Here is a 12,329-nt window from a genome sequence, read left to right on the forward strand (position 1 = left end):
AGATTATTTTGAGAAAAAAAAAACCTTCAATGATACACTTTGGGCAAATTTACTACCCTTTGTTATGTTCGAGATGAAACATTCACTGAGTTAAACTGCTGTAAAAATGCATCAGAATTTTTTTTTTCAATTTGTTTTGCATAAATCTGTTAATCAACCTCAGTCCTGATCAAAACTAAATAGCTTAGAAAATTACAGGATTTGAACTCTTTAATTGCCAAAATCATAAATGACGTCACTGATTTGGTGAAAAAACACACAAAATGACGTATTTTCAATATATAAAAGTAAGTGTGGACTGGATTTTTTTTAGCTTTTATCAAAGTCTTGTACATTGCCTTTAAAACATTGTTTTTAATTGATTTCTATTTTTTTTTTCCTAATTTGCTTATAGTGGCTGTTTAAGCCCTTTTGACTTCCATTATAACCACTTTTTTTGATTACAAAACTATGACACCATATGATCATGCAGCTTTGATTGTTGGAAAGAGGTCAAATTTATAATTTTTACTGTTGATCATCAGATTGCACCATTGACCATTTAACCCTTAAAAAAAGCTTAGTTTCTGGATTTATATGGAGTATAACAGCAAAGTGTGTATATGTGTGTGCAGGGGCGTAGCAACCAGGGGGCACAGGGGATATGTCCCCCTCACTTTTAGAGACAGACCATTTAGAAACCGGGGATTAATAATTATATGAAGGTAAACTTTTGGATTTCATACAGCTGCCCCCCCCCCCCCCCCCCATTTTTAAAATATCCACTACGCCCCTGTGTGTGTGTGAAAGTGTATGAGTGACCTTTACGCACTTACCTTGATGTGACTGAGGAAATCAAAATTTGCATCTCAGCTCTCAGAACTACATGGAGTAAACAAAAACAAAGACAATCAAATGTGTTTATAATGGACGTCAATGGGGCAAAAACAGCCACCAACAGTAAATTAGGCAGAAAAAATGAAAATGTAACAATGCATCAAAGCCAATGTTGTTACTAATCGTTCACATGTCCAAGACTGTGATAAAAGGTTAAAAAATACAGTCCACAATTACTTTTTAAATTGAAAATACATCATTGTATGTGTTTATTTTTTAACCAAATCAGTGACATCATTTGTGATCATGACAATTAAAAAGTAAAATCCTGTAATTTTCTAAACAATTTAGATTTAAATGTTATTTTGATGCATTTTCACAGCAGTTTAATTCAGTGGATGTTTTCATCCTTAACATAACAAAAGGATAGTACATTTGAACAGTGCACAAGGGTTAAAATCATACTTAACGGAGTCTTTTGACAAAAGAAATGCCACAGTTTTCTTGTGAAGGTTGGGTTTAGGGGTAGAGGCCATATAATACGTATTTTGAATAGTATAAAATACATTATACTTATGGAAAGTCCTCATAAATCTAGTGTCTGCATGTGTGTGTGTGTTTCTGTTGGCTGATGCTTTCATATGCACATGTATGTGTGTATATATATATATATATATATATATATATATATATATATATATATATATATATATATATATATATATATGTATATGTGTGTGTGTGTGTGTGTGTGTGTATGTATACACACACAGTCAAAGTCAGAATTATTAGCTCCCCTGAGTTATTAGCCGCACTGTTTATTTTTTTCCCAGTTTCTGTTTAACAGAGAGAAGACTTTTTCAACATATTTCTAAACATAATAGTTTTAATAACTCATTTCTGATAACTGATTTATTTTATATTTGCCATGATGATAGTAAATAATATTTCACTAGATATTTTTCAAGATACTTCTATACAGCTTAAAGTGATATTTAATGGCTTAACTAGGTTAATTAGGTTAGCGCTTCGGCGCCCATTAGCCTGCCAGAGTAGACCAAAAGACGGTTGAGGTTGTCCATTTACAAGATGGCGACAGAGACCGCATAATGAGCCCTTAGAAGATTAAAACAGCTTAATTACTAACCACAGCTGATCAAATCATTATTAAACCGCTAAGTGAGTTCTAAGTCGATCTCTCTCTTTTGTATGTTGCAGTGCTGTATTTATACCATATAACTGTAATGTATTGAGTGTGAGACGGGACTCGCATATGAGGAATGTGTGGCAGAAAGAAAGAAGAAATGCCCGCATGTGTTTAGTGTTTTTCCTTATCACAAACACAACAGCAGTCTGGTAGCGATTGCGCTGCTTTCTTCGAGGTACTTATTGTGATATCCTGATTGCAACAGAGAAATACTGTAGTCTGTAATAGACTGTAATACTGTAAGGAGAGATCTCCTTAGTCTGATGTAGACTGATGGCATTTCCTGTCACCTTCAACCTTATAATCTTAAAATCTCAGAAAAATCAGCTGTTTTGTCATCACTTTAGACATTACGCTAGAGAATCTATCAAACACTAGCTCTAAAGTGACGTTGGTGAATTAATAACGGCTTCTGCTGTTCTGACGGTCAGCTGTAGATGTGAATGAATGGTGGAAGAAAGTAGTTCCCAATACAAAAGGGTTTTTAGACTCTCCATGTTTGATTTTCTATTTTGTATACACGATTATACCATCGAACTGATGCATAAACGCAATATCACACTTGTAGCAGTGCAAAATGGCTGTATATCAGCACTGGTGGGACACTAAGGCACGAGAACTGATATACAGCCATATCGCACTGCTACTCATGTGATATTGCTCATGTATATGTATGTGCGAATCTGTAGAAAAGTACATCCATAAGCAATCTGTAAGTGAAATTCCTGCTGGTATTATGCCAAGAAGCTTTTTTGTTTGTTTGTTTGTTTGATTCTAATGCATCACTCTGGTCAGCGGTTTATGACTGCAAACTTATATTACCTTCGACGAAACAGTCCTCAGCTCTGCAAGCATGTACAGTAGCATAAATGTGTCACCAGAGCCTGTTTTAAAGGCATCACCATAGAGACTGAGCAGAGGAAGCTGGAAACAATAGCCGTTCTCTTGGATTGCTCTCTCTCTCTCTCTTTCTCTGTTTCTCTATACTTATAATTACTGCCTGCAATATACATCATGCATTGCCCTCAGCGAATGTAAAGGGCTTTTGGGATTCTCTAGTCTACCATTAGGATGATGCCTGTGACATCACTAATAGCAAACATTCTCCGTATTATGATCCCTATAGTGAACACAGACCACAGTGATTGCAGCTGTTAAGGGCAGTTAAAATTGTTTGTGTTAAGCTTCATGATATAAAATGCACCGCCAGTCAGAAATGGGCATTAGTGGTGTAATTAGAAGAGAGGCTGGTTATGTTGGAAAATACATGAAGCTGATAAGAGTGTTTCAATTGTGTAACCAAAGACATTTATGTAGATCGTAGTAGATTTGATTATATAAAAATGCAAATACATGTGAGGCAAATATGAAAATGTATTTGTTTACAATATTTTATTTTATTTTATAATAAAAAATGTATATTTTAATTTATTTTGTATTATTTTTTATTTTATTAGTTAAATTGAATTTAATGAACTTTTTTAAAAATATTTTTATTAATTTATTAATTTATTAATTTTTATTTATATTATTTAATTGAATTTTTTATTTAATTTTATATTTTTAATTTAATTTAAATTTAATTTTAATATTTAATTTAAATTATGTAATACATTTTTTGTTATATTATTATTTTTTGTTTCTTAATTTATTTTAATTTAATTATTATTTATTTATTTTTATTTATAAATTTTATTACATTTATTATTTAAAAAAATATTTTTTTTATTTTATTCATAGAATTTAATTTAATTATCTTTTAAAAAAAATATTTTTATTATTATTTTTATTTAATTTATTATTTTTATGTTTTTATTTTATTAATTTAATTTAATTAACTTTTTAATGTATTTTTATTTAATTTTTTTGTTGTATTATTTTTTTATTTTATATATTTTTTATTACATTTTTATTTAAAAACATTTTTTTTTAAATTTAATTAAATTATTTTTGTTTAGTTTAGTTTAGTTTAGTTTAGTTTAGTTTTTTTCAGCTTGTCTTTATTAATTGTCCAGTCCAGTCCCTGATTTTATTTGAGACACATTTTTGTATAACTACAGGTATACCTATTTGGTAAAAAAAAATTACAATTAATGATTTAAAGAGACAAAACCAAAGAAAGAAAGTTGAGGATCAGTTATTAAGGACAAAATTACCATTTTGGGGGAACTATCTTTTTAACATTTTAAAACACATCAATACATACAGTATATTTTCTGTTTAGATTGTGTGGTAACCATAGCATGAAAGCAGTAATTTCTTTTAAGCCATGCTTTACAGTGAATGTAAAGCATATGCATTAAATAAAATAATAACTCTAAACCACAGCTTTAGAGGGAGAGACTGGGTAGAAAAAAATTGCATTAGAAGAAATCACTTTTTGCATTTTAAAAAGTGTGTGTGTGTTTGTGTTACCTTATCTAGAAATCTCTAAAAATATGTCTGACAGATATCACTGAAATTCAGGTAGGTTGGCTGAGAAATGCCATGAGCGCAATGCACAAACAAGAGAATCTCTCTCTGCTGTGCATCATTTGCTGCATCTACTGTAAAAACACTGTCAAATGTACATCATGACGGCCTTCTTGACAATAATACTGTAGGTTCTATAAATATGCATGCAGATATACAGTAGTGTGAATATAACCTCATGAAATGCTCTTGAAATGAATCTTTTTGGAAGCAGCTGGACTTTTTCAGCTTGTGTTCAGCTCTTAAGTTTTTTTGGATGCTACTGTATTCTGTAGACATGCACTGATATATTGGTCAATAATTAGTTCCAGTGGGTGAAATGTATTATTGTTTTGGAACAGCGGATTATTAGCACTGATTATATACTGCCAATCAAATAGAAGTGTAAAATGCATTGAATTTGCACAGTATGCATCGAAAATGGCTCTGTGTGCAGTTACTGTGAAAAGGGTGTCACTAGCTGGTACAGCTCAATCAAAAATATATGCTGCTAATGTACAGCAGTTTTGTAGATTTTTTCTTTGGGTTTGCTGATATGTCAAATAGAGTTCTGGATTTATAGTTCATGGTTATCAAAATGGCTGAAATCGCTTACTATGTAGCACACACTGCAACCTTTTGTACGCAAATGTCGGTGTTAATACTGAAAGCGCATCTGGACAGAAATAGTCTTCGTTATCTTGAGTTTTCTTTCGGAGATTCACTCTACAAGCATCTTATTATTGATATGCATGATGAGCATCAATGTGATTAAATGAAATACAGCATTGCGTAGGTGTTGACACCTCAGATTTCATGACGCCTGTAGATTGCTGGATTTTGGAACTGGATGGATGTTGGCATGATGTGATGAGATTTTATATATTTAGAAATTCAGGAATATAGACAGTGAAATCGTGCCTTGTGAAACATTCAGATGCAGACGAGAAAAGTTGACTTCTGCTGAGAGTTCATCTGAAGCAGAACCATTGCTAATGTCTCCTGTCAGATGTCCAGATAGATTTGAAACGCTCTTGTACATCTTTAAAGATGGATCTGGAGATTGAAAAAAGTTATTTGCACAATGGATTGGTTTTATGTACAATGAGCATTCAGCTGTAGGTTATGGAATTGACTCCGAAAAGACGCATAATGCAGAGACTTTTGAAATGGCATCAGTATTAAAAATTATTTTGGATTTATTTGCATCAAAAAAAGTGTGAATAATTGTCCAATTTATTTATTTGTTTTTGATTATTATTATTATTATAATTATTATGTTTTATTGTGATTAAATGCTTAATTTATTAGTTTTTTCATTTATTATTATTATTATTATTATTATTATTATTTTATTTTTATTTTTTTTATCGTGATTAAATGTTTAATTTGTTTGTTTTTTTCATTTATTATTATTATTATTATTATTATTATTATTATGTTTTACTGTAATTAAATGTTTAATTTGTTTGTTTATTATTATTATTTATTATTATTATTATTATTATTATGTTTTACTGTAATTAAATGTTTAATTTGTTTGTTTATTATTATTATTATTTTGTTTTATTGTGATTAAATGTTTAATTTATTTGTTTATTATTATTATTATAATTATTATTATTATTATTATTATTATTATTTGTTATTGTGTTTTGTTTTATTGTGATTAAATGTTTAATTTATTTGTTTGTTCATTTATTTACAATAATAATAATAATAATAATAATAATAGTAATTATTATTATTAATAATATTATTATCATTATTAATTATTTGTTTTATTATATAATGTGACCCTGACCCTGAAATGGGTCATACAATATACTGTATGTGACCCAGGATCACAAAACTAATTATGAGTCAATATTTTTGTAAAATTGTACTTTTTTTTTTTTTTAAGTTTATACATAATCTGAAAGATATTTAAATGCCATCAGTATTAAAAATGTTTATTATTTTAATTTTTTATTTCTTTTATTCGTTTTTGGTCGTACAATATAACATACAGTATACAGCATGTGACCCTGGACCCCAAAACTAATATAAGTGTCACTACTTTTTAATTGAAAGATTCATTCATTATCAGAAAGATTAATAAATTAGCTTTCCATTGATTTATGGATTGTTGTGATAGGAAGATATTTTCTTGAGATATAACTATTGGAAACATGAAATCTGTGGGTTAAAAATAAATCTAAATGAATAAAAAGTGTCTAAATGAAGTGCTTAGCGATGATTAGTAATTTGCAAAAAGTGTGTTTTGACAGTGTTATTATAGGACATTTACAAAAAGTCTTCATGAGCCATAATATTTACCTAATATTCTAAAGATTTTTGTCTTTACCTAAAAATATGTCATTTTGACCCATACAATGTATTTATTTTGGCTATTGCCACAAATATACCAGTGCAACGGTAGAGGTTTTGTGGTCCAGACTCATATATTTACTACTAATGTACATAAACAGTAATTGACGAACCATATTAATCATTTTACTTTATTTTCTTTCAACAGGGTGCAGGTGGAGTTTTACGTAAACGAAAACACATTCAAGGAGAGGTTGAAGCTCTTCTTCATCAAAAACCAAAGGTCAAGTAAGTAAAACGAACAATACCCAATGTGTTCCTGCAGACATAAAAAAAAACCTCAAGACATTTATGGTTCCTGCATATCACATATACACAAGGCCTCAATCCTAACAGTAAAGGTGACATTGAACTGTTTGTGTAGATTTATGGTGGTACTTTAAGTGTGATGGTTTACTAAATTATTTTTAATACATTTTCCAGATGGCCTTTGGATGATATGAAGCTCTATACTTCATGATTTGTGTTGCAGGTCTCAGAATACGCCTCTTCAACCTCTCCTTAAAGTTGTTAACATGCCTGCTCTACATAATCAGAGTCTCGCTAGATGATCCAACTAACCAGGTCACATGTGCACGGTGAGTAAGAGACCAGTAAAAGTCTTTTATATCTATCAGGTAACGTGTCACAACGTCAGTGTCTTTCGCTTTCACGCTTGTACTTAGTAATTTCAGTGAAAACCTCAGATACTGTTGGTTGGTTCCAGTTGATTGTGCACCTTTTTTACCAACCAAGTTTGTTGACGCCATTATGACGACACAGATCTAACCCAGGCTCATTCTGAAAATGTAGTCCCGTGGACGTTTCTGGAGATCGCGAAGTACATCCTGGGAGGTACATATTTTTGCAGTTTTTGTTTTTCAGGAATCCACGAGAAGCCGCTGTGTGTGCTTTTTCATATCTCAATTTCTCTCACGAGTGCCGTTCGCACCCGCTCACGTAAAGAGGCTGTTGTCGACCGAACGTCTGTCTGACTGACTGAATGACTAGATGACTGACTGGCCGGCCGACCAATCGACTGACCCACCCTCCTCCTTCCCTAAACCCAACCAATTTTATCGATTGACCCGCCAACCAACGATTTACAAAAGCCGTCCAGAAAAAAAAGAAAAGCCCTCGTCTGATTTTTACCACGTTTTTGGATTTAACCACATTCTCATCTCTTATTCATTTTATTTTTTGGATACTATTTTTGTCTTACCTGCTTTCTGGACCCGCTCTTCTCTGGACTTGAACCCCATTGTCATGGTCATCTCCTCTCTGCGTCTCAAGTCCGCCGACGTACACGACGAGCTAACTGGACAAACTGGTAATAGCCGGAAAGCCCTCCACACGGGGTAAGCGGTCAGCTGGTAAGCGCAAAAAGGAACGGCATCACACCGCCCCGTGGCGTTATTTAAAAAAATTAAATGCAGCCATACATACCCCCTGCTACATAATTTGCGGTCTCCAGAAACGTCCGCGGGACTACGTTTTCAGAATGAGCCTGGGTTGCACAGATCACTCTGCCTATTCATGCCAGAGTCCCGCGGAAAAAGTGACTGACAGGTGGTAATTTGTGTGTAATTTATCTTTATTTATTTATGATTTGGTTATGGGTAAAACAAAGACCATGCGGGTCAGGTAGTTGAAACGGGAGGCTACAAATAATTAATTTGTTATGAATTAATTAATTATTCATTAATAATGAATACAAAGCATCCAGCAACATTTCAACCATTAAATAATTATAAACGTTAGCTAGATTGTCATAGCATAACCTGTCTAGGTATGTTTGTTCATGTCAACAAAAAAATAAATATCAAATTGTTTTTAGAAAAACGTCTCTCGTTTGTCAATACGTTTGATGATTTGGGTCACGTTGTTCATATTTCGCACTTCCGAACTTCTGTTAAGGCCGTGAGCATTCAGAGTGAACTACTGAACAAGGGTGATGATTGAGAAGATTAATCAGCTTTCTTGTTCAGTAGTCAGTGCACTGATTTTTAAGGGCTGTCTCAATCACTAAATTCTTCCAGTGCACTGGATCGTTTGATATCGAAGTTTTATAAATGAGACCCCTGAACTAACTGCTATATCATAATTTTTGCTTCATCTTTTACGCACAATGTTTTTGGTTGTACAGACAGCTCTTTTATATATATGTATTTTTTATAGCTTGTACTTTAACATTTTCATATATAAATATTACATATTATATTACATTTTATATATATAAAATGTCAGAATTATTAGCCCCCCTTTAGTTTATCTTTTCTTTTTTAAATATTTCCTAAATGATGTTTAACAGAGCAAGGACATTTTCACAGTATGTCTGATAATATTTTTTCTTCTGGAAAAAGTCTTATTTGTTTTATTTCAGCTAGAATAAAAGCAGTTTTCATTTTTTTAAAAACCATTTTAAGATCAAAATGATTAGCCCCTTTAAGCTATATATTTTTTCGATAGTCTACAGAACAAACAGAAACTTTACAGACACATTCTGGAGACACAAAAGACTGACAAAAATCTGACAAAAGGGGTAACCTAGGTGCCCTTTCAATTTCTTGGCAACGGCAATAGCAGCATCCTGAATCAAGGTGCTTTAAAGCTGTGCTTAAATAGCATGAGAGCAGCTCTCGGGACAAGTCCAGACTTCTCTCTCTGAAGTGTCCTTTTAGAGAGTCGCTCTCAGCACCAGTCACAGAAATTTCTCTTGGGCAATAAGTCAAAAGTGTGTGTGATAGAAAGAGAGCAGTGTGTGTGTGTACTTATGTGCAGGTATGCCAGGAGCTACAGTAGCAGCAATCAAAACAGTGAGGGATAGGTCACAATTCATGCTATTAACTAACTACTGGCTTATTACCTGCCTGTTAATAAGGCATTCACTATTCATTAGCAGTTATAATGTATGGTCTTATTTTGCATTCCTAATCCTACCCAAAACCTAAACCCAACTTCTACCTTACTATCTATTAATAAACAGCTAATTAGTAGTTTATTGAGCTAGCAGTGTTAGTTCATGGTTTGTTAATACCATGGATGGTGACCTAAATTAAAGCGTTACTGAGTGAGGTTTTCCTTTATGCCAGAGTCAGCAGTCTTATAACCCTGATGTCTTTCACTTTCATGTGTGTTGTGCGCTAACTGATTGCTATCGTGATTGTAGGAAACACTGCGCAAATATCACGGACGCTCTGTGCAGCAAAGCCTGTGCCAACTATACAGCAAACCTGACCGCAGATCCCACACAAATAAACTGGTGAGAGCTGTTTCAACTTCTGACCGAGTAACATATGAGCAATACCATGCAAATGTCAATCTTGCCATGAAAAAATTTGGTTTTCACCAAAATAGCAAAACTGTCACATCCATAACGAAGCTTTTCCCTCATAAATGCGAAAAATGTCAAATAAAATTAAATCAGTCATTTTTGTTTTATAGTGAGGCGACTCTTATCCTTTTGATTAGCATTCATTTTTTGTGTTGTGCAGTTTAATTAACAGTATTTCCACAAAGTATGTTGTACACTACCTGACAAAAGTCTTTTTGTCGATCCCAGTTGTAAGAGCAACAAATAATAACTTGACTTCTAGTTGATCATTTGGAATAGTGGCAGAAGGTAGATTTTTCAAATGAATCGTTTGTTGAACTGCATCCCAATCATCACAAATACTGCAGAAGACCTACAAGTTTTTTAGAGAAATCAGTCAAGTTCGGTGAAGGTAAAATCATGGTTTGGGGTTGCATTCAGTATGGGGGCGTGTGAGAGATCTGCAGAGTGGATGGCAACATCAACAGCCTGAGGTATCAAGACATTTGTGCTGCCCATTACATTACAGCCACAGGAGAGGGCAAATTCTTCAGCAGGATAGCGCTGCTCCTCATACTTCAGCCTCCACATCAAAGTTCCTTAAAGCAAAGTAGGTAAAGGTGCTCAAGTATTGGCCAGCACCAATTGTTGAACATTATTGAGCATGTCTGGGGTAACATGTAGGAGGAGGCATTGAAGATAATCCAAAGAATCTAGATGAACTCTGGGAGTCCTGTAAACTTTGTCATTCCAGATGACTTTATTAATAAGTTATTTGAGTCATTGCAGAGATGTATGGATGCAGTCCTCCAAGCTCATGGGAGTGTGGGAATATAAATTTATATTCCAAAGTAATGCAAAGTGTCAGTTTCACAGCACGGCTGTGTAACTTGTTTTCTCTTTTCGGTCAACTGGTCAGGCGGTTTCTGTCTCCAGAACATAATTTGTGGGTCATGCTTTCATGCTACAGAAACCATTTTGTTGATTAACTTGTGTGGTCAGTAGCTGGGCCAGTTTCTACACCTATATGCCAATTTACCCTGCTGAATCCAATACTGAATTTGCATGCTTTGTTTAGCCATCTCCCCTCCTCCTAAGACAATATAGACAGGACATCTTTGTCTTAATTCAGACTTGTAATAAAACTCGCAGACTGCAGACCTCCAATAGGCTCTTGCAGACACATGGACTTCTCGAAGACGCTGTATGACTGCAGATTAACAAACACGTCTCAATAAAGGAATTCTGCTTGTTTCGAGTCTCCTGGACTGGGTTCTCTTCTATATTCACTCATTTATTTTTTCACAACAGGAGTCATACACAATATTCATTCTTATTCCACTGCAGCATGACTTTATATTCTATACTGGACATTTTTTTCTGTTAAGTGTCAAGACTTTTGTCTAAGCAAAGTCAGACCTTACTGTCCTAATTAAATAATTAAAAATCAAGGCATGATCATATTTTATTGTGGTAAAATAAGTGTAATCTAGAGGCCTTTGCCCTTCATATAAGCCACTTCTGATACCAAATGATCAACTAGAAGTCAAGTTATTATTTGTTGTTCCTAAAACTTGGATAGGCGACAAGTCTTTTGTCAGGTAGTGTACACTGCAAACTAACAAACTTTTTTGGTCACATCCATAGCGCATGTTTATTTTCCTCATTTAAAACCTAAAAAATGTTTGACAATTTTCTGATCCTGTAACTCTGTGGTGGGTTGTTTTGGAAAATATAAACAGATGTTTCAACATAATGATAACACATACTTCCTCTGTATTTCTCTGAGTTTATGTTTTGAGTTTTTTTCTGCAGATGTCACAAGCATAATGCTGGAATTGCTCGTATCAAACTTATTATTAACTAATTTAAATGTTTTTTTGTGTATATATTCACTACTCTGTGTTTTTCTGATTTGAAGGGAGTTAATATTTTGGGTGAATAGAAGAGTTCCTGTTTGGGCGATACAGGTAGATTGTCTGATTTGTTTTTTTCACATTCTTAAAAATAAAGGTTCCAACTGTGACTTTTAAAGAATCTTTTAAACTACACAGCAAAGTTTGTACATTTTAATACATTTATTTATTTATTTTGGCTCTGAACATATAGTTAAAGTCAAAATGATTCAGGGTGGCCTCTGGGTCTTAAAAAGTCTTCAAAAGTCTTAAAGGTGCAGTAGGTGATCTGCCAAAA

General features: G+C 33.2%; 1 protein-coding gene across 5 annotated transcripts in view; it reads left to right on the forward strand.

Moving 5' to 3' along the window:
• kcnt1b (potassium sodium-activated channel subfamily T member 1b) overlaps positions 1–12,329 on the forward strand; it is a 166,607-nt gene that overhangs the window by 70,854 nt on the left and 83,424 nt on the right. For all 5 annotated transcript variants that reach the window (XM_056458735.1, XM_056458737.1, XM_056458738.1 and 2 more), the window contains 4 exons: positions 6,993–7,072; positions 7,317–7,422; positions 9,993–10,085; positions 12,058–12,106. In XM_056458735.1, the coding sequence (XP_056314710.1) occupies positions 6,993–7,072; positions 7,317–7,422; positions 9,993–10,085; positions 12,058–12,106 (328 nt within the window). The remainder of the gene's footprint in view (positions 1–6,992; positions 7,073–7,316; positions 7,423–9,992; positions 10,086–12,057; positions 12,107–12,329) is intronic.

Source organism: Danio aesculapii, chromosome 5 (assembly GCF_903798145.1).
Source record: "Danio aesculapii chromosome 5, fDanAes4.1, whole genome shotgun sequence".
Lineage (NCBI taxonomy): Eukaryota > Metazoa > Chordata > Actinopteri > Cypriniformes > Danionidae > Danio > Danio aesculapii.